General features: G+C 41.5%; 1 protein-coding gene across 2 annotated transcripts in view; it reads right to left on the bottom strand.

The window, feature by feature from the left end:
* The window catches only part of BRD7 (bromodomain containing 7), a 37,027-nt gene extending 23,298 nt beyond the window's left edge, over nt 1-13,729 (bottom strand). For both annotated transcript variants that reach the window (XM_077132398.1, XM_077132397.1), the window contains exons 1-4: nt 13,608-13,729; nt 12,988-13,196; nt 2,482-2,611; nt 2,079-2,136 (exon numbers count right to left, since the gene is read on the bottom strand). In XM_077132398.1, the coding sequence (XP_076988513.1) occupies nt 2,079-2,136; nt 2,482-2,611; nt 12,988-13,196; nt 13,608-13,656 (446 nt within the window). In that variant the 5' untranslated portion in view covers nt 13,657-13,729. The remainder of the gene's footprint in view (nt 1-2,078; nt 2,137-2,481; nt 2,612-12,987; nt 13,197-13,607) is intronic.
* Nucleotides 13,730-23,128: the final 9,399 nt, after the last annotated feature.

Genomic DNA, 23,128 nt, shown 5'->3' on the forward strand with positions numbered 1-23,128 from the left:
TAGGAACAGAAGTGAGAGGAAAATCCTTCAGATGTGGAAAGAATCTGTAGTATGTTAACATGTTTTTCATTGAAAACTGAAGGAAAGCTTTTTAAAGACTAAAAACTACTCAATAACAAGGGTAAGAAGTTTTACACACTGACAAAACCCTCAAGACAGAAAAGTTTCTTTTAAACACATAGCCTAATTAATCAGTAGCACCTCCTATAAAAGGAAAAATGAAGCAAAATAAATAGCATAAACATTTTATCCTCTGGGAGATTACTACTGCATATTTTTATCAATCGTGAAGGGAAAGGCAGGAAGAATAACAAAAATGCACATCTATAATCTTCCATGTTGATTTCTAACTATTAAGCTGTGGACTCCTAGTAGGCCACAGAATTGTTATACTCATGTGAATATGTCTATCTTCTCAACCAATACCATAACATCTACCATATGTGTTTGTGTTGCTCAAAAAAACTGACATCAGAAAGGGTGTTAACATAAAATCTCCAAATTTGAGAATCAGTGTTTTTTTTTAATCATAGGTTCTCAACTCTGTATATAAATTAGAAGCTCCTGAGGGGCTTCAAAAAGAAATTCTAATGCAGGGGCGTCAGGGAACCAGGGAGAAGGTTCACCCTAGACCCATTAAATCAGAATCTTAGGGGAGGATGCAGGGATGCAGGCACTGGTAGTTCTTAAAAGCTGCCCAGGAAATTCTAACATGCAGCCAGGGTTGGGGACCACTGTCTATACGATTAGGTCATTAGACTGATTTTTCCATTGGAAATATGGCACACTTAAATTTTCTTACACCAGATAACAACACTAAAAAACAATCTAAAATAGTAATAATACCAGCAAGAACTTATAAACTGTGTTTATTAAGTGCCAAGCACCTGACATATAAATTTTTAATCTAATTCTCATGAAAGTCATATAAATTGGAGGTATCTTCAATTACAGACGAGGATACTGAGGCTTGGAAGTCAAATAATTTGTTCTAGGTCATAAAGCTTATAAGGGGTAGAACTGAAACCTGAAGTCAGATCTGTCTGAATTTGCCTTTGTTCTTTCCAGCAGGATGCTTAAGTAGAAAGACTAAAAAACAATGAGAATGAGCAAAAACATCCAGTCTGGCCTGGAACTTTTACATATAAATATGTACTGTCCATAATAGGCAGCCAAAATAATACGTTACAGTCATGCCTCATAGCAGGCATGGAATGCTTCATTTTCACTCATTCACTCCTTTGAGATAATTAATAAATGACTTATTCAAGTGCAAAGACTAGAGCCTTAATTTTCTCAACTGATTCTAACACCAAAAAGGAGAGAGGCTGGTAACTTCTGATCTTAATTGCAAAGCTGAATATGTGCTGAATACAGATAGCACTAGAGGCTTTACCTTGAAACACTATTTATGATGAACCACAAGGATGTAGAACAGTGAGAATAAAGTCCACTATCAGAACATAAGACCCATAATCATGAATCCTTCACAAATACACTTAACCGTCTTTAAATCGAAAACTCAAATTCTGAGTAAAGGGAGGTATCAAAATATGTTAATAAAAAGTGAGTTATTGTTTTCCCTTTTAAGAACTTTACTTAAATCTGGTTTCATCTAGACATTTGAGGTTTTTAGAATAAATTTATGCAGGGTCACAAATCCTATTTATGGCATTTTGTTTCTTCTCCCAGGCTTAGTAACTGCTGAATATTCATGGCATGACAAGTACTGCAAAGAAAGAACTTCCATTTATTAGTAAAAGTGAAAATATCTGAATTGTTTATTCCTAGCTTAAAGCTTTAACATCAGAAATTTATTTTAGATCAAACAAAAATTTGCCATTAAGAGTTTTATGAAACAGTTTTCAAGTTGCCAATTAAAACAAACGAAATGAGAACATCTAAAAGTTAGCTTTCTACTGCCAGACAAAATATTTATCATCTACTTTAAAGTCAAGTACATTTGGATTTAGGCCACAAAATGTGGCTTTAAATAATCAGAAAAAGAGAAGTGGTTTGGATTTTATACTTTTACCATCATAACTGCCATGTTATAAAAATGCTGGAAAAACATTTACCTTTGTAATTGTCTCATGAGTTGATTCAAAGCTTCTTGAAGGGGTGTCTGCTCTACTTCTAAAGTAAACAAGGATGCAAAGGGTGTTTTAAAAAGGAAAATTTTTAGGGAGTACAGTGCTTAGCTTGTTTTCTACTTGATTTATCTCATATCCATTATTAAACATCTCAAAGACATTTCATTTATTTAACAGATATTCTAAAGGTAGAGAATATCACTTCAAAAGTAAAGCTAATTTAAAGCTCTTATGTAGAACGATAGAAATAAGAAAACTTTTTTTTTTAAATCTCAGTTTCAAGCTTCTAAATGTTAACATACAAGCTAAAACCCAGTCACTTTTGCTGGCTATAACACATAACAATTTTAGCCTCTTCATTCATGACAGTTCATTCAGTTATTACAACCTTCTTGCTTGGCTAAAGAGCTTGTGAGGGGCTTCTCAAGAGGCAAGTCTAATCTTATTGGGGTCTGACACTGGAGGTCATTTTCTGCATCATTCTCCACACGGTCTCGATCTCGTTTCTTTTTATCCTCCTAAAAGGAATAAACAGAAATAATTTAAAATTTTTTCAAAATCGATATACCTTTAATATAAATTTCAGAAGTAAAAACAGACCATTGAAAAGAAAACAGATTCTGAACAATGGAATCTTAATGTATTTTGCTGTCATTACTGGAAAAGGAGAGAATAATATTTTCATACAAGGAAAACAGAAAGTATTCCTATATACCAATTAGAAAAATAATACTATTCTTAAGGGCAATTCAAAGTACCTAGGAATAAATCTAACAGAAAAATGTCAGGACCTTTACGGAAAACAATTACAAAACATTCTTGTAGGTCACAGAAGACCTGAATAAAGAAAAGGTATACTATGTTCATGAATTTCAGGACAGTCAAGTCTTCTCAAATTAATCTATGAATTTAATGTAATGTCAGTTAAAATTGTAACAGGATTTTTCATGGAATCTGACAAGCTCGTTGTATAATATATCTTGAAGTATGAGTGCCCAAGAAGAGTCAGAATAGTTTTGAAAAGAGTCACAATAGTATAATTTGCCTTACCAGACATTAGGTATTTAAATAAAGTGATAATCATTAATTCAATGTGGAATGTGGGTCTGACACAGGGATACACAAACTAACCAAAATGACAGACTAAAGAGCACAGAACAGATTCATGCACAGAGAAAAACCTTGCTATGTCATGGAGGTGGCTTTATAAATTAACGACAAGAGGATGGGGCTCGGACAACAGGTTACTGACATTGAAAAGGAAAATAAAATTAGATTCCTACTTCCGAAAATACACAAAAATAAATTCCAGATGGATTAAAGACTTAAATGTTCAAAGCAAAGCTTTAAAACTTCAGACAAAAGTAGAAAATCTTTATGACTTAAGAGTGTGGAAAGATTTTCTTAAATAAGGGGCAAAAGTACTAAATCAAAAAGGAAAACCTTGATAAATCTGAAACTAAAGTCATAAACTTTGTTAATGCAAAAACAAACAAACCCCAAAACCCATAAACAAAGCTATAAGACAAGTTACAGACTAATACCTGAAACTTAAGTAAGTCATAAATTATTAGCAAAGATTACATAAAGAAAATCTATAATTCATGCCAAAAGATAACGCATCAGAAAATGGGTAATTAACAGAAGAAACTTGAAATACCAAGAAATACGAATATTTGTTCAAGCTTCCTAGAACTCTGGGAATTATAAATTTAAAACCAGAAGTCAATTCAAATCTCTCTGATTGGCAAAAGTTAAAATGTCTGAAAATGTCAAGTTTTTTCTTTTTTTATATTCAACATAACAACATACAAACACAAACATTCTTACCATATTATTTCATTCTTGATAATCAATAATTCACAATATCATCACATAGCTGTATATTCATCATCATGATCATTTCTTAGCACATTTGCATCAATTCAGAAAAAGAAAAAGAAAACAGAAAAAAATTCATACATACCATACCCCTTACCCCTCCCTTTCATTGATCACTAGCATTTCAATCTACTAAATTTATTTTAACATTTGTTCCCCCTATTATTTATTTATTTATAATCCATATGTTTTATTCATGTGTCGATAAAGTAGACAAAAGGAGCATCAGACACAAGATTTTCACAATCACACAGTCACACTGTGAAGGCTATATTATACAATCATCTTCAAGAAACATGGCTACTGGAACACAGCTCTACATTGAAAATGTCAAGTTTTGATGAAAATATAGAAAAAGGGAATTTCATCGCTTGCAGATGGGTGAGCAAACAGGTACAACTTTTAGGAAAGCAATTAGCTATATCCAGTAAAGCCAAAGATGGCTTTTTCCTATTTCTCAGTTATTTCACTCCTGAGCATATATCTTAGGGAAACTTTCTTTCACACAGTATACATGAGTGCATGTACAAGAATACTTACAGCAGCCACTGTTTTAAATAGCAAAACACAGAACAACCTAATGTTTACTAAAAGGAAAACTGATAATAAATTATGGAACATTCATACAGCAGGCAAAATACTTGAGCTAAAATTATACTACATCAGCACTGATCGTATTCAGAAACACTGTCTAGAGAAAAAGTTGCAGAATAAAGGGTCTGTTACAAGATCAGTTATGTGAAGTTTGAAAATCTGCAAATGTATACTGTTTACAGGTATATGCAGAAGTAGCCATATTAAAAAAAACAAGTATGCATGTGATACACACCAAGCTCATGATAATGGCTCTCCCTAGGGAAAGAGAGAAGAATGGGATACTGGAAGAGACCACAAGGGGCTTCATCTATAGCTGTATACTTGTTTCTCTAAAAATAAAAATAAAACAAACAAAAGTGAGATCTGTTAAAGCTAGATGGTTGGTATCCAGGCGGTAGTTTTATTATTCTCTGTACTTTGCATTTTTAAAAATTAAAATATGAAGTAAATTTGGCCAAAAATGTCTACTTTATTGTAAACTTTATGCCTTGAGGACGAAGCTACCTGAGTTTTAAGATTCTCAAAAGGATCTTATTAACTATAAACAATTACCCTCTTGGCCTATATCCCGTTTTCTTGTTCTAGTATTGACAGCACCGGTTCTCAAAGTTTGGTCCCCAATTGAATTATATGGGAATTTATTAGAAATGCAAATTCTGAGATCCCATTAACAATATTTAAGCTTCAGTGCGCATCAGAATCATCTGAAGGTCTTGTTAAAACACAATGGCTGAGTTCCACCCTCAGCATGTCTGATCCAGGTTTGTTGTGGAGCCTGAAAATCTCATTTTAAACAAGTTTCCAGGTTATATTGGAGCTGCTGGTTTGGGAATCACTTTGAGAATCATGTTATAGAGCTTTATGTTCATTATTCTTAGGGTCCAAAGCACCTACTACAAAACATATTATTGGTTTTAAAGGTCCAGAGAACAATATTATAAACTGTGCTTAGGTGGGCACTTCATTTCAGTTATTATTCATGTAAGCTGGTTGGTGTCTACTTTTTATAGTCTCATGACATAGTCTGTAGCGGTAGTTCTAAGAGTTTTGAATTCCTGGCCCAGAAACACTGGCATGGATCTTGTATAGGCTGGCAGATCTAGAACATTTGTTCTATGGAAAAATATCCACCCAGACACAGATCTCTTCCTATTAAATGTGAAACAGGAAGAGCAGATAGTTTGGAAGGCAATAAATACTTCTCCCAGGTGTAAATGTGGGCCCTGGTGCCAGAACCAGGAGCTAGAGCAGGGACTGGCCAACTCTTTTTTGTATAAGGACTAGACAGTAAGTATTTAAGGTTTTGTGAACTGTAAGGTCTATCACAACTACTAAACTTTGTTATTATAGCATGAAAGCAGCCATAAATAAATGAATGGGTGTGGCTATGTGCCAATAAAACTTTATTAACAAAAACAGGTGGTGCTATCGAGTTTGCTGAGTTTTGCTCTAGAGGCTTGAGTTCTCGCTCCAGCTTCATTAACACTCTGTAACCTCAGGAAACTCATTTACTCTCACCAGGCCACTTTACCACCTGCAAGAAAGGTTATTCTTGTAATAATGATTTCATTTACCTTATATAGTCACTGGGATGGTCAAATGAGGTCATGAAATAGAAAAGTTGAAAAAGTATCAAAGGAAGGCACAGTGTCTTTGAATAACTCCTACCTAGTAACTCTACCTAGTTAGTTTGGTCTACACAAACTACTTTATCACTCAGTGTGGCAAAAGAACAATTTCTGGTCTACAGAGTCCAAAAGATAACAAAAATCTAAAAACATAAACTTGAAAACTACCTTAAACTGATTGGAGATACTATAGCATGTCATCTTTGGACTAGGAACCAGGAGATGTAGGTTCTAAGTTCACCAGCATGTGATTTGAACAAGGCACCTCAATGCTTTAGTTTCAGTTTCTCATCCATAAAACAAGAAGCTTCGATCTCTAAGGTTCTTTCTTCATCTAAAATTCTGATTCTAACGTTCTAATCTTCCTTTTTGTGATTTAGAATATACAAGAGAGTCCAACTGTGAATATCACATTACTTGTAGTGCGGATATGGAAACCTACAAATTAATAAAGCTCTGGCTAATAGTTAGGTAGTATACTTTGCTAATTATGTATAGAAAACTAAACAAAAATACTTGTGCCATGAAACTTCAGGAATCCAAGGAAGAAGGGTTTATAGTTATGGTTTATAAAATGGGTATGAATTCTGGCTCTGCCACTTGTTATAAGATTGTGGATATACTATACAATTTTGGGGAATTTCATTTTATCTTTTAAATAGACACAATATTACATAGTTCAGAGGACTGCTTTAAAGATTAAATAAGATACTGCATGTGAAGTTTTAGCATACTACTTAGCACCTAGTGGGCACTCACTCATGCATTCAACAAATAAATAAGGCTCTACTGTGTGGATATAGGGCAGTGGATAAAACACATGACCCTGCCTTTAGGAAGCTAAGAGTATAACAACAGAAACTGATAATAAACAACTCAAAAAAAGAAATGAGCAGATTTTGAGGAGAAAATAACTGTTGGGGAATTTAATTTAGGTTGCAGAATGGGGAAGGCTTCAATGAGGCCTCAGTGAAAAGTAACATTTAAGCTGAGATCTGAAGGATACAAGATTGAACCAGGTTGGGAGTGGAGGAGAATAGCACAGGCAGAGGAGATATCCCATCTCCTCTCTGAAGAGAAAATTTGAAGACGGGACAAAAAAAAGTAGCTACTTCTTTAACTATAAACACACTTTTTTTTTTTCAGACTAGATTCTATTTTGCTAAAATTTGTCCATGACTTAATGGTATATTATTTTATTAAGTTGTAACAATTTTGAAGCAAATTTTTGCTTCTATCATTACTATTAGAACATTCACTGCCACATATTATAGCACACGTGCCTTTCATGGAGTTCTCTGTAGCCAGGGGCCCATGTCTTACTCAGCTCTGTACCTGCAAACTCAGCAATACCTAGCACACAGTAGCTACTAAATAAGTATTTGCAGAATTAATAATACATTAAATATGATGGCATGAAATAGGAATATGAAAGCATGCAAATTAATAGCTGAAGCCTTTAGTAAGGACTATCCTATCTTTGGGCTGGCTGCTTTTGGAGTGTATATATGAATTTCAATAATGCTTTCAATATGCAAAACAATTTCAAGACTCCCCTTTAACAAATGATTTAAGAATCCACCTGAAAAATGAGTACTATTACTTCGAATCTATGCCTCATTTTTGGCCCAAGGTTGAAACACCTGGTCTTATTCACAACTGGCTCAGTGCCACACAACTTTTGGTTATTCCCAAAATCAAATGTACTACCCAAAGATAATGATTTAATGTAACTCTTGATTTCTGGTGTGTATCAAAAGAAGAGTTCTGAAAGTAGTCTGAGAAATCTTTAAATAAGTGTAAATACTCTCTAAAAGGAGACTACTTTGAAGAATGCATAACCAGCACGCAATTTTAAAATTTAAAATTCTGTATATTTTAGCAGTATGCACCTTATATATATAAGCACAATCTGGAGGAGCAGAAAATACCCAAATAATTGTGAGATGTTTTACCATAGATATCAAGAGCCATGGAGAGAAACTATCATGCAAAATAAAAAAAAGCAAACACATATCCATTACCTTGTAAGTTTTCAAAGGTATCTTAGTAAAGTGTTTTTCTTCCCCGAGCAGGAAGGCCTTGACTATATTGGTTTAGTTTCAAATGCCCCAACAGATAGGATCCAGGAAGTCTGGCTACCAAGTAGAATAAAAGCATGGAATGGGTAAACGTGAGGGTGTATAAAGGGGACAAAAGGTACTTTTTTTTTTTTTTTTTGAAAGTACAGACTACATGAAGGAGAGTATAGTATAAAATCTAAAAGGCATCTGAGATCAGAAAAAGGTGTCTGAACTTGAATGTGTCGACAGTGGGGAGTCAGTTGCTGAGTGAAGGAATGAGAGTTGAGCCTTAGTAAAATCTGTTTACAGTTATAAAACAAAAGAGGGAGGAGACTGTGTTAGAATACTTACTTGGAACGTTTTTCATTGAGGCTAAATTCCTTTACTGAAACCCAACCTGCTATTCTGAAAAGCCTAGCTATAACTTAATTTATGCCTCAACTGCTTTACAAGTCAACTTCAGATTTAGATGCTCAAAGTAAGGCTAGTCCCATTGTCAAGGGTATTATTAGAGAAAAATGGTGTTCACTGGAAAAAAATCTTTTTTTATGAAGATGAATTCAAGTAAAAATTTAATGAAAAATAAAACTTTCATTAAAATCATGTATAATTCATACACAATAAATTCCAATAAACACCTACTTCACTAGGTCTCAAGAGATATATACTCATAAAACATTTGATTATTAGATACCAAACACTGTTCTAAGTTCTTTATGTAATTTTACTCTTTTAATCCTTACAATTAACTCTATGAAGCAGTTACTTCATAGTTGTACCTCATTTTATTGCCAAGTTAACAAAGGCCCAGGATGACTAAGAAAGAAACTGGTGAGGAACCAATAGGAGGCAAAAGGAATGAGTATAATTATATTGAACAAAAATGAGAATTTTGTCAATAAATTCATTGACTTATTTGGCAGGACACCTGCCACACCCAGGATCTCAGGGTTGCTATGGCATTCCTGGTTTCTTTTCCACCTTGGCGCCATGTGAATCCCACCTGAGGTGGTTTTCTTAAACGGAGATGATGACCTTTGCAGAGAAGGCAGGACTCTAAGGGAATATGAGTAGTATTGTCCTCTGAGAGAAGAGCTATTTATCCATTTATTTATTCAGCAAATATTTACTGGACACCTACTTATTATATCAAAGACAACATTTCTCAATAGAGTCTATTATATACTAGACTCTACTAGACTCAGATAATGAATATAAAGAAAATCTAGTTCCTGCCCTACAGGAATTCAGAGCTGGGCTGGGAAACCAGACAGAAAGGTTTAATAAACTTCATGGGCTGGTAAATCCTAACAGAGGTATGAGTCTATTAGGTAAATCCTAATAGAAGTAATCCTAATAGTAGTATTCTGGGAGTCCAGGGGAAAGTGTTTTTCATTCTGTTTTGGTGAGATGGGGGAAGCATTATAGAGATAACAGGCGAATTATGTGACAGATACTGCTGGGTGCTTCCCCAAATCTTCCATCTTCTCCTTTTCTTCCTGAGTCCTGATTGTTGGCAGGGTTCTTTGTGCCCCCCTTCCCTGTCCCTATCAAAGACAACATTTCTCAACCTCCCTAGCAAAAGAAGTTTTGTATGCCTTTTAGAAAATCTCTCCAAAGAGAAAAGACATATTTTTCTTATGCCCCCACCTTGTTCCTGTTGCATGGGACTGAGATGACAGTTCAAGCTTGAGGAGTCACCAGGCCCTCAGAAACGTACAGATCCCAGTCACTGCTAGGCCCAGAGGTGTCACACAGTTGAATCCCCCCAAGAAGAGACCAGAGGCAACTGTTATTCCTAAAACTTCCTGGAGATCTACAACAGTTCAGAAAGGAGTTGCCTGTCCTAGACAAAACTAGCAAAAAGAACCCCTCTCTCTCCATCCCTGATCTGACCTGAAATAAAAGGCTGACCCAAGCAGCCCTTTAGGAACCAAGGACTTTCCCAGAGAATGTCTCATGCTCCTTAGTCCTGAGTTCCAGGGAACTGGGACCCTGGAAATTTCACTTTATCTCTCTGAACCCATCCACCCACTCAGTCTACTCTGTAAGGTATTATATTCAAATGAGACCTATGGATGCAAAAACATCTGAATTTGCAATAGCATTATAATATAACAGTGGCCAACAATAATCAGAGCCACCACTAAGAAAGGGGAGAGTAGCTGGAACACAGTTCTTAAAAGGGGACTTCCAAGAACTATTCTAAAGACATCTTCACCCCTTATAAAAGTGTACAAAGATGTACATGTGAGATGTACAGTGAGGCTTGTTGCAGTATTATTTGTAACACTTAAAGGTGATATTAAATAAAATTAAGTATGGTACACCCATATAACTGAATACTACTTAGTCAATAAAAAGATTGAGATAATTGATCAAACAAGAAATGAAGAACATAAGCCTATCAGTAGGTGTTATGCTGGTAACCGACAGAACTAAAATCTGGTTACCTCAACTTCTAGTTAAGCAAGATGAAGATAAAAACAAAGAGTACAGAAGAGACAAGAGTGGATGAAAGATTTCAACAAACTTAGGAGACAGACAGGATGGAGGAATTTGTAGTACAGTGAAAGCAAGATACCTCTTGCCTGCAAGGAGGGACAACTACGAGAAGATCTCAAACCCTGGAACCCTGGAAACGCTCAGAACTTGGAAACAAGAAGAACCAGAGAGAGACTCCAGACATGGAGATGAGTCAAAAATGAGGAGAGGGTGAGCCACGGTGGCTCAACAGGCAAAGCTCTCGCCTGCCATGCTGGAGATCTGAGTGCCTGCCCATATGAAAAAAAAAAAAGAGAGATGCTGGACTGCAAGCATAAACCTGTACGATAAGACCTTCAGTTTCCTTGCCCTGCTTGACTCTGAAATACTGGCAGCAGATAAAAACCTTCTTGAGGAAGGGGAGCCCCAGAGAAAATACCTGCAGGTATACAGACATTTTGCAGTTTCACCCCAAAATGATCAGGTCCATGTTTAGTTAACCTACAGCAAAGCCAATCAGCCAACAAAACTTGGGCTAAAATTCAATCAGAAGTAAAGTTCAGGAACTCTCCTTTAGGGTAGAACACAAAAAACAAAGAGGGGGAAACGAGACAAAACATAAGAAAATTAGAGGATCAGTCCAGCAGTACATCTAAACGGCACGGGTTCCAGAGTGAAAAGAGAAAATGGAGAGAAAGAAATTATAACAGAAATACTAAAAGCAAACATCTCAAAATTGAAGGCACACGTATTCATCGTGAAATGTTAGAACATGGAAAATAAAGGGAAGAGCCTAAAAATTTCAAGAGAGCAAATACTGGTCATATACAAAGGACAGAGAATCAGAATAGCAATGGACTTCTCAACAGCAAATCTAGAAGCCAGAAGACAATAGAGAAATGCCATCAAAATTCTGAGAGAAAATGATTTTCAATCATTTGCTGAGTCAAAACCAAGTCATCAATCAAATATGAGGGTTGAATAAAGATTTTAAAACATGTAAGAACTTAAAAAAATCTATCTCCTGGGAATACTTTCTGAGGAAGCTCCTGTAGTTTAGACTCCACCAAAACATAGAAGTAATCAAGGAAGAGGAAGACATGGGATTTATGAAGTAAGCAAAGGAGAGTCCCAGGAGGCTTAGAGAGTTACCAGTCCAGACTAGACCTGGAGGGGAAAGGGCTGTCTTAAAAAAAAAAAAAGCGTTCCTTGACCATGTTAAAGAAGTTTGGGTTAAAGAGTTAAAGAGTTTGGGAAGAATTAGTAACATAACCAATCAAATAAAGCAGTTAACTCATTGGTCAAGATCAGATCTGTATTTGTGTACTGTACTTGTTTCCACAAACAAAAGAAAGGGGAACATTAAATTACTCTATATGTTGGTGCAGTCTAGCCAAAGGCAAAAAAGCTGAGGCCAAAAAGAAGAAACAAATTTAAAATGTTCCAAAGAGAATCCCCTAAAACTTGGATTTACCAATGTGTTTAACCCAATGGGACAGGACACTTCTGTTGCATACATAAATAGAAAAAATTTAGAAAGCTAATCTATAGAATACCTTCAAGATTCGGTAACTGAATTACTAAGAATCATTTAGTGACAATTTAGGAAATGCTGAAGAAGTCTGAGATGAATCCTAGTAAGTGTATGATCATTCTTGAAAGGAAAATTAATTTTCATTATTTTGATCGGTCTCAAACCAAGATGGCAGCTACTTATCATTTTCTATTAATTGCAAATGGTTAAGGAAATGCTTATTTTTACTTTACTGGTGCTGTATCTTTTAAAGATCTCTTGATCCAATTTTTCCTTCCATTGACTCAAACTTTGTTTTAAAAGAAGAAAACTGTTCATTATATATTTCACTTTATAGTATTTACTTCAGAACAAAGTATGAACCTCCATAGATCCCATTCATTTTTTAAATTACTATTTTTGACAAACCTCAAACACTGACGTTTTCTTGGGCATGATCTTTACCTTTCTTAGAGGGAAAAAGCACTCTTTGAAGTAGCTCCTGAAAATCAGGAGCCTGGCATATGAGTGCAAAGAGTAAAAAAGATCTGCTGAAACCACAGATGATTCAAGTCTCTACTCTGCCCTCCTACTCCCCATGCAAGTCAGATTCTACACGCATTTCAGAATCAAACTAGACACAGAATAAAGTTAAGTCAGTACTGGGAGGCTGGAAGCTTTAAAAAGCGATGCCATCGGCAAAGCTAAAGTCATGCAACAACTTTTACCTTTACTCTTCTCCGTTTTCTCCCCTTTTCTTCCCCTGGAACCTGCTTCTCTCCTTTCTTTCTCTTCTTTCGCTTTCTGTCCTTGTGTTTGTCATGATCGTTTTTGTCTTCGAAGAGACTTGAGTCGTGCCCGGAGCTGCCCGTGGAGAGCTCGGTGACTTCGTTCCCTCCCACTTTGAGGACCAGCTTCAAAGGCTTCTCCACATACTCTTAAACGAAAGGAATGCGACTCGGTTAAAGCAGGGTCGCGCGGGCAGTACTGATAATGCAGAGTGACCGCCGAGCGGCGAGAGAAGGCGGGGCGAAGGCCACCGGCGCGCGGTGGGCGCGCTTCCGGGAACCTGTTGAATGACCGGCACTCCGCCAAGGGTTGCGACGGCGCCGCCGGGCTTTTCCGGCCGTCTCCCGCCAAGAGACCACCCGGGGGCCCAGTGAACTGGGGTTCGAATCCCACCCCGCCTGGGGTCTATGCGGGCTCGGGCGGGCCGCGCCCACTCCGTGGGTCTGGGCCTGCCCGTGGGAGGTGCGGCCCCCGGTCAGCCTAGGGGGCTAGAAGGCAGTTCGGTCAGAACCACGCCCGGCGGCAAGCTCGCTGCCCTCCCGTCCAACCCACTCCTCACCCTCATAGAGGTGTTTGTCCGACTTGTGCTTCTTGTGCTTCTTGCCCATGTCCGACCGGGCCCCGGTGCCCGCCCCCCGCGCCAAGCCCAGGCCGTGCGGCGCCGCTTCCGGTCCGGGCCAGGCGAGCGGAGGGCGGGAGCGGGGCCCGCGAGACCCCGCGCCGCGAGGCAGGAGGACGGCGCGCGCCGACTGGCGCGAGGCCCTTCGGAGTACACGGCGCGCGAGACCCGGCCGGAGCCAGCGAGCGGTAGCGGGATGACTAGCGGCCCGCGCAGACGCTGCAGAGAAGGTCCGCAGTGCGCGCGGAGTGCGGCCGGCTGCGCATGGCGGCCCCTGGCGGTCGGAGGTGGCGCCACAGCCTACAGGCCTGGGCGGAGTCTCGGCCTGCAGCACAACCCCGGCGGGAAGCGACACCCGTGCAGGGTGTCCAGCCGCCTGGAACCGAGGGTGTTGATGCCTGAGAACACCCCACTCCCTGTTCTTCCTCTCTCTCTCTTTCCTCTCTCTCCCTATCTTGTCTTTTCGTCTTTCCCTCCTTCCTTTCTCCCTCTCTTCCTCTCGCCTTTCTTCCTTTTAATTTTTAAAAATTATTCTACCTTCCTCTTTCCCTTTTTTTAAAAAAATTAGTTCCCCTTCTTCCTTTTTCTTTTCTTTCTTTTTTGAATCATCCTCCCCCATGCCTTTTCCCCCATTCCTCCCTTCTTTCCCCTTTTCCTCGTTTCTCTTTTACAGTATGCATTGAACCCTCTGCTGGAGTCAGCATGGTGGGAATGGAAGGATTCTAATCTAAAAAATAAAAATCAAACATTATGATGTGTTGATAGATTAAGGTCTCCAAGAGTTAGTAATTAACAACAACAGCAAAGTATGGCCGGGGTGTTTTTACTAAGATCCATTTGTGGGAGTCAATATTGATATCCAGGTAAAAGACTGTGCTTAGGTACTCAAGGGCTGCTTAACAGCGGTTATCTCAAGAGAATAGGATGGGGAAGCGGGCTATTTTAATTTTATGCTTCTCTCTATTGTTTGAAATATTTTTGCACTTGTTAAATATAAAAATGAAAGGAAAGGAAATTTAGAAATTAAATGTGCTGAAATTTAAAAAGCCAGAAGAAATGATGGAGCTATCAGTTGCCCAGGATGCACAGGCAGTGGGAATCAGACTGGCCCGGTTGCTCTTATATCTGGACCTCCACTCCTCAAACCTGTTTCTAGCCCTTTTTCTCACTTGCTGTTCCCCTTCCACACCGAGCTTAACTGGGACCATGAGTTATTGGTACTTAGCACAATCGCAGATGGTCAGTGTTGGATGCAGGGAAACGAAGTAATCTCGGTATTTTCCTGTACGACAACTTTGTTAGATAGTAAGAGCAGGTACTATTCTTATTCCTGTTTTTAGGTGAGGACATTGATGCCCAGACAAGTAAGTAGGTTGTCAGTTAGTGGTGGAGCCAAGACTCAAATGAATCTGACTCGCAAGTCAGGAACTCCAACTCATCTCCTCGTCTACCAGTCCAGTGCATGACACAGGAAGAACCAGAAAATGTTCTGGTTGAATGGAACCATGCTGTGGCAGGCAGACTCTAAGATCACCCCAAAGATCCTGGCTGCCTAGGATTCATGCCCTTGTGTAACTCCCTCCCATTGAGGGCGGACCGGCCCGGTGACTTCTACTAACCAGCAGAGTACGCTAACATGATGGACGTCACTTCTGTGGTTAGGTCGTAACTTCCATCTTGCTGGTAGACTCTGTTGCTTTCTTGACTTGCCTGAAGCTTTGATGAAGCAAGCTTCTGTGTTGGAGAGGCCCAACTGGTGAGCAACGGAGGGCACCCTCCAGCCAATAACCAGCAAGGAACTGTGGCTTTCAGTCCAACAGCCCTTGAGGAACTAAATTATGCCAGCACCCTCAAAGCAGATCCTTCCTCAGTGGAGCCTTCAGATGAGACCCCTGCCCTGGCCAGCAGCTCTACTACAACTTTGTGAGAGACCCTGAGGCAGAGGACCCAGCCTGAACAATGCTCAAACCCATCGCCCACAAAAACTGTACTTAATAACGTGTGTGTTTAAAGCCACTAAGTTTTAGGGTAATTTGGTACATAGCAATAGATAGCTGATAGACCTATCATCACGAACAGGGAAACTTTCTGAGCCTACTATCCCAATAAGAAGGATTACATTGGAATAGCTGAAGCTTATTGAGAAGTTGCCTAGGCAGGGTACTTGGCTGAAGAGTTACACTCATCATCCCCTTTCATCCTTATACCAGCCCTGTGAGAGGAGCACTTTTATCCCTATTACATCCTGGGGGAAACTTAGGCTTGGGGAATCAAGTGGTTCGCCCAAGGTCACACAACCTGCCAACCTGAGGTTTGAATCTAGCCTACCTCTGAAACGCACATCCTAACCCACCACTCCACATGGTTCTTAGAAACGAGGCCCACATAGTCTCCAACGTCCTGTCACACATGTCTGGAACAGCATTAGAGTAAAACAGATTCCAGAAGAGAATTCATGTTTGTATAAATGTGCAGGAGTGATACCTGCATATTGAAAAGCATCAGAAGAGAATGTAAAGAATGGAAATCATCGTTATTTGCTGTTTGTGGCTTTTGGTGGCAGCTAAATGAAAAAGGAGCACTTGACCAATAAAAGATGGCTGTATAACTCCATGCAATAGTTCTCCGATGGTGGGATTTCAGGTTTTGTAATCCTGGGGTAGGGGGATGAGTCTGACCTTGACAGTGGGGGCAGGCGAGGTGTCTGAGCAGCAGCAAGTTGCACCACATAAGGGGTTGGAAACTTCTGGCTCATGAAGAGAATGACCTTGGGGAGAGATGAGCTGGCTCAGCCTTCCTCCAGCTGGGTCTTCTGTTCATTCCCCTGCAGTTGGGTCTGCAGCTCAGCACCAAGGTAGAGGCGCAGAGGTTGCCTTTCTTCCCAGGGTGCCCTGGGCTAACATGTCTCACTAGATCCCTAGAGCTCAGTCTCCAAAGCTCCCGGGCACATACGCTGTACCCATCACCCTGCCCAGACCCTGTGCTCGGTGTCCTCCCTGCAGCAACTAGAGGAGGGTAGATTATGCCTATCTTACAGAGGGTGGAGCTGTGACCTACCAAAGCCACACAGCTGGGACTGACTGCAGATCTGCTCATGCCAGGCACTCCCTGGGTCTCTGCTGGCAGTAACAGGGCCAGACAAGAATCGCCAGCGTCACATGGCCAGTTGGTGGGAACCAAGCTGAGGAACTCAGGCCTCCCAACCCCCTGAGCAGCAAAACCCCAGAATCCTGGAATTGGACAGAACGTTGGTCTCCTTACCTGTATGAAGGCAAAGTAACAGTGTCCGCTGCACAGCTCAAGGAGGTAACGTGGTCAGAGCCATGAGTACATGGTCTATAGTAAGAGCCCAATAGATGCCAGTTGCTTTTATTACTTTAAAATTTTTGTGATCCTTTAAAAACCTAATTCAGTTACTATCACTGCCTTCTCGAAACCATCTCATGGGTCCCATCTCACTCAAAGTCAAAGTCAGATCCTTACATTGGTGGACTCTGGGAGAGTGTGGAGGAGGAGGAGGAGGAGGAGGGAGGCACGGAGAAGGCTGGCCACTGGGGGGTGTGCCAGTCCCAGGAAATTGCCTCTGCCCTGCTCAGCCCTGCGATGGCCCCTCTTCAGTCCCCTGCCTTCCTGTCCACGGGCTTAAGGCTGGGGCCTCCTCTGCAGCCAGGCCTCAGACCCTGGTGTGGCTGCAGAGAGGGGGCTCTGGGACTCTGGGACACAGCTGACATGCTGGCCACACCACCTTGGGGTAGAGTCTGGTTGTCTTCAGTGTCCAGCTCGGTGGCCTAGTTTGGGGAGACCTGTTGGGGATCCTTTCCCAGATGAGCCAAGAAAGAGGCATTGGGGTGGGGATGGGGGTGCATGCAGACCCCATGATCCAGATAGACTGAAAGTCCTGAACATAGAGGGTTTTGTGCCCTCCCCCCCACTCAGCTGTGTACGTCCATGCCCTCGTGCAGCAGTGAGGCTGGGTGAGGAACTCCAGGACCCAGTGTCCTTTGGCTAAAGTTCCTACTTCTCTTTTGTCTGCCCTCAGTTTTCTCCTCTGAGAAATAGGTAGGGTGGGCTGAGAGGTTTGGCGTGAGGGTCAGGGAAAGTGAGGAGTGCAGAAGGTTTGTGCACAGTGAAGGGACGTGTGAAGGGTTGAGGAACCTGAAGGGGAGGGGAAAGGTCCATGCTCCTGCCCTGGGAGGGGGGACAGGGAGGGTTGGGGCATCTCTGGAGCTCAGGTCCCCAGCGGCTGCAGGACGTGGCTGCACAGGAGGGTCTGGGATTCCTACTGCCTGCATGTTAGTGCCGCTGGGAGAGGCCCCCAGCGGTCCAGTCATCAGGCAGCTCTGTGGGGCACAGTGGCCAGAGATGATTTGCTGTGACAGGTTGTTGACAGTGTGGCTTCCGGGATTGCTCATGGTCACTGGGGGAGCCACCCCAGCCGCCCGCCTCTGAGTGAGCAAATGAGAGGTGGCCCATGGCAGCTCTCACACGGGACCCTGCACCACCCCACCCATGAGCGGCCTGCTGGGGAGCAGCAAGGCCAGGCTGGGTGCTCACTGCTGCCAACCCCAAAAGTCATCTGGGCTTAGATGCTGGCCAGGACAAAGATAAGCCTGGAGCCCTCAATCAAATAAGGATCTAGTGCTTTCCTTCCTGCCTCCCTTCCTACTTTCCTCCTTCCCTCCTTTCTTTTGTCCAATATCTGCAGTGACCACTGTGTGCCAGGCACTGTACTAGGTGCTGGGAGCACAGTGGGTGCAAAACAGTTTACAATTTCATGAGGGAGGCACATGTGAACAAATGATTGCAATTGCACTAAGTGTTATGAAGGAAAACAACAGGGTATGATGACAGGGGCTCTGAACCGGCCTGGAGAGGCTGTGTAGGAATTTGGATGCATGTGTCTGCTCAGCGGAGAGCTCATGTCTGAAAATTGACATCTGGCAGAGAGACATCTTTGGAACCCCAGGAGTAAACGAGGTCACTAGGAGGACAGAGGATAGTGGCCAGCAAAGGTGGAGCTAACAGGCCAGTGGAGGAGGATGAGGCAACACAGGAGCAGCAGCAGCCAGAGGCTGGAGGAGAACTGGCAGAGCGGGACATTCTGGGAGGGAGGACAGGGTGCCAGCAGCTGGCTGTGGGCACCTGGGGGAGCAGAGCTGAGTCTGGCTTTGGGGAGTCTCCAAGTCTTGGACAAGTCTGGTTGGGGAGACAGGGCTGGGAAGTGTAGGCCAAGCAAGTGGAACTGCACATGCAAGGGCACTGAGGCAGAGAGGATGAGGGGGCTGATGGGAACTAGGCTGCAGGGCTGGGATGCTGGGGAGGTAGGCGTGCATGATGAGAAAGAGAAGTTGAGGTGAGATCACCAAGGCCTTGAATACCAGTCTGTAGAGAGGGGACTTCATTCTGTAGAGTGGGGTAAAGCAGGACAGATGGCCTCCTGGTCATTTTCCAGGAGTTCAGGGCTGGGACAGACAGTCAGCAGTTCGGACGGTCCTGCAGGCCCAGCACATGTTCCACCATCGCCCCTAGGAGCCCTGCCCTGGAGACGGGGCTCAGTATGGAATCCTCATCATAGGACAGCGCACTTACTTGGTAAATCTTTATCAGACTCTAGTGGTAGCCTGGTACATGCTGCCCTGATCACTAAAGCTGTCTGGCTCTGCCGAAAGCCAGCCCCGAGACCTCAGGTCCCGCCCTCTCTGAGCCTCTTCTTCTCCATCTAGAAAAAGCTGCAGAAAGAGTTCTAGGCTTGTTGCTTTCAAACTGTTCATTCTGGGGAATTGCATCCGATGTTCTGGCAGTGACTGATAGAAGCTTTATTTAAAATAGATATGTATATTGTAGATTCGTTTTGATCCAGTTATTTAGTTTTAAACTCTTTTGTTAACCTAAGTAATATCTATATTATTATATATATAAATATATATAATATATATAATGAATAATATACAATTATATTATTCATTGTAGATGAGTTTGAAAATACAGATAGGCATAAGGAGGAAGCTTAAAATTGCTCAGAGTCCCACCACTTTCTGTTAACATTTTGGCGTATGTCATTCTAGAAATTTTCCAATTACAAATATTATTATTATAAATTTTGTTTGCGTGTTAAAATTTTTTTTCCACTTTGCTTTTCAAATTAGAGTTTAGTAGTAATTCTTGCCTTCCTGCCTCAGGACCTATATCCATGATACTCCTTTAGTTTTAGAGCCTTGCTACTCAAAGTGTGGGCCAGTTGCATTAGCATCACCTGGGAGCTTGTTAGAAGAGCAGAAGCTTGCTCCCCTCCCGCCTCACTGAGAACTATGGAAGCAATATATGTATACATTAAAGTTTGAGAAGCACCAGCTCTAGAACATTAGATTATACACTTCATTTTCTTGTATAGGAAGAAGGGAGCCTCTCTCTAAAGTTATAGCAATCAGATATCAAGAGGAGAACTTTAACAAAACCAGACAAGTTCAGATACCTTTTTTTTTTTTTTAAACTCACATACCAGGTGGAAGGATAGAAAAGATTTAAGGGACTTTTTCATTTGTCTCAATTATTTAAAAAAATGTATGTTTTTATTAGAGCAGTTGTACATTTATAGAAGAATCATGCATAAAATAGAGCGTTCCCACATACCACTCTACTATTAACACCTTGCATAAGTATGGCACATTTGTTACAATTCATGAAAGCACATGTTAATAATTGTTCTATTAATTATAGTCCATCGTTTACAATAGAGTCCACTGTTTGTGTTGTACAATCCTGTTTTTTAAAAAAATTTATTCTGGTAACATAAATAACCTAAAAATTCCCCTTTTCATCACATTCAAATATATAATTCAGTGCTGCCTGTTAATTATGTTCACAATGATGTGAACCATCACCACCATTCATTACCAAAACTTTTCTATCAAACCAGATAGAAACTTCGTACTAAATTATTATTAAAAAACTATATGAAAACAAAACCCCACACGTGTGCAAATTATTATATAACTAATTTTTATGCTTTGGAAATAAATAGCACATTGAAGTTTGGGTCCTTATTGATTGATGTTATATATGTCAGAGCTTTTCATTTAATAAAATGAAATACATTCGTACTCACAAGCTACTGCTTTTATTTCTTATACATAAGGGTTCTGTTTAAGACTTCATTTGAAATAAGGAGTTGCTAAAAATCTTTGAGAACCACTGAATGATATGACCGCTATGGGTCCTTCCATAGCTCTGTGGTTCCAATAGACAAAACACTGAAAAGATCAGATGTTTTTCTTTTTAAAATTCCATCTTTTAGCAGACTACTAAGCCACGTAGATTAGTGGCGTTTGGATGTGCGCTGAGTAAAGTCATCTGGAACGCGATGCAGAGTTAGGGCACAGGACTGGAAACCAGAATGCCTGGTCCTCAACCTCGGACGGCTGGACCTCCACATGACAGGATGCTTCTGTGTGCTGGTGACAAAAACCCACCTCTCACAAGGTTGAGCTTCACGTCCGGCTACACCCAGGAGCTCAGATGATGGCACAAGATCCAGACATTCTCATTGCTTCCTTCTGCTCTGGCCCCATTCTTAGACAGGGCTCTAGCACTTCCCAGCTGGAGAAGAGAGATTGCTCCTTTCCCTTAGTGGTTCACCAAAAGCCGTGAGGTTACCTGATTAGACCAATTTAGACTGTGTGCCCACGCTGAACCAACCACTATGAAGAGATGAGAGTGGAAATCAGCAATAAACCAAGCCTAGATCACAAGTCTACTCCTGGAGCTTGGCCTAAGTTGGGGCCCCAGGGAAAATTAGGGTGCAATTATCAATTAAAGAAAATGGATGCTGGATAGGCAAAACAATAAAGCAAAAACAAATCCCAAACAGATATCCACTAGATTCAGTTTCTCCATGTGCCATGTGGGGTTAAATCCCTCCTGTCTGGAGGGAAGTATTTGTGCGGGATCCAGTAAAGGGAGGATGTGAGCTATGGGGGTGGCATTTTTTTCTGCCCAGAGATGAACGGGCCCCCGAGTCACCTTGCTACATAACTTCGGCTGATGTTGTGTAAAAACACAATGTATTTAGCGAACTCAACTTCTCACTGAATGTCAAATCTCCCCCCAAGACTGGTCACTTCTTAAGAGCTGGCAGTGAGGCTGTTGCCTACTGACCAAATTCTGATCGACCCGGTCCAGCTGGCCCTGCTCGTGGAGAGGCAGATGTGCTCATTTGCTCAGGTAACGCAACTAGAGAGCCCTTTTCTGTCTCCCTGCTGCGATCTTGTCTTTCCAAGGCCAGAGGAGTTCAGACTTGGAATTGCTGACACTCTCAATCCTGGGAGAAAATTTGTGAGATCAGCCAGATCTATTCACGCTAAATTTTACAACATGGTTGATTTCTTAGACTTAGAACTGCTGTTGGTTTGTTGCTGTTTAACCATGCACATAGGTGTTTTGGAAAGCACTGGCGAATGGGCTTCTTCTAGTTTCTCAGGCAGAAAAGGAAGAAAAAAGTTTTCCCTTTATTCAGGATGGGGTGGGGGTGGGAATATCCCCCACAACTGGAAGAAATAGCCGGTCTTCTGTGCACTCTTGACGTTGAGTTCGATCCACCATATCTCTCAGCTTCCTCTCTGGTCTACATCAACCTGCTCTCCCTGTGATGGCCAGAGTGACAGGTAGATCAGACCACATGATTGTCCTGTTCACAACCCTTAGGTGATCTCCTGCTGCACTTAGATAAAATCTGAGCTCCTTGCCTCAGCCTCTAAGGCCCTGTGTGATCAGGATCCCTGGCCCTCCTCTTGGCCTCACCTTGTGCCACAATTCACTTTTGCTCATTACCCTCCAGCCAGAATGTACAGATCATACTCTTCCCCCCCCCACAGGACCTTCCCCATGCTGTTCCCTTATTCTGGAATGCTGTTCCCTCACTTTCCATACGGCTAGCCCTTCTCCTCTATCACTTGCCTGAGAAGCGACTCTTAAAAACCTGCCCAAATGAGTGCCCTCTTAGTGTCTGGCATAGCACTCTGTTCCTTTCCTGTTTCTTTGACAACACATCAAATTTGCCAGGACATGTTTGTTTGTTGTTTGTCTCCCCATTAGACTGAGTACTTCATGAGGACCAGGGTCTCATGTGTGTATTTTTCTGATTTGCTTTCTGCCGTGTTCCCTGCACACAGCACTGAGCACACATGTAATCCGTGCTTCTTGTCCCAATGATTAGATCGAAGAATTCCTCTTTTATGATAGGCAGGGCTTCCATTCTTTCTGTGTTCTTTGGTTGTCCCTGGTAGCAACTTATTCCTTTTCCCAGGTGGGGAGTGGGGGCAGGTGGCCACATCACTCATCTCTGTACCCCTAGCAGCACTTAGCATGGTGTCTGCCTCAGAGAGGGAGAACAGTGGGGGTTGCTGAATGAATTCACGTTAAACGTGGGCTCCCCCCCCCGCCCCCCCACTGTAACTCCACTCTGG

Source organism: Tamandua tetradactyla, chromosome 16, assembly GCF_023851605.1.
Source record: "Tamandua tetradactyla isolate mTamTet1 chromosome 16, mTamTet1.pri, whole genome shotgun sequence".
Classification (NCBI taxonomy): domain Eukaryota; kingdom Metazoa; phylum Chordata; class Mammalia; order Pilosa; family Myrmecophagidae; genus Tamandua; species Tamandua tetradactyla.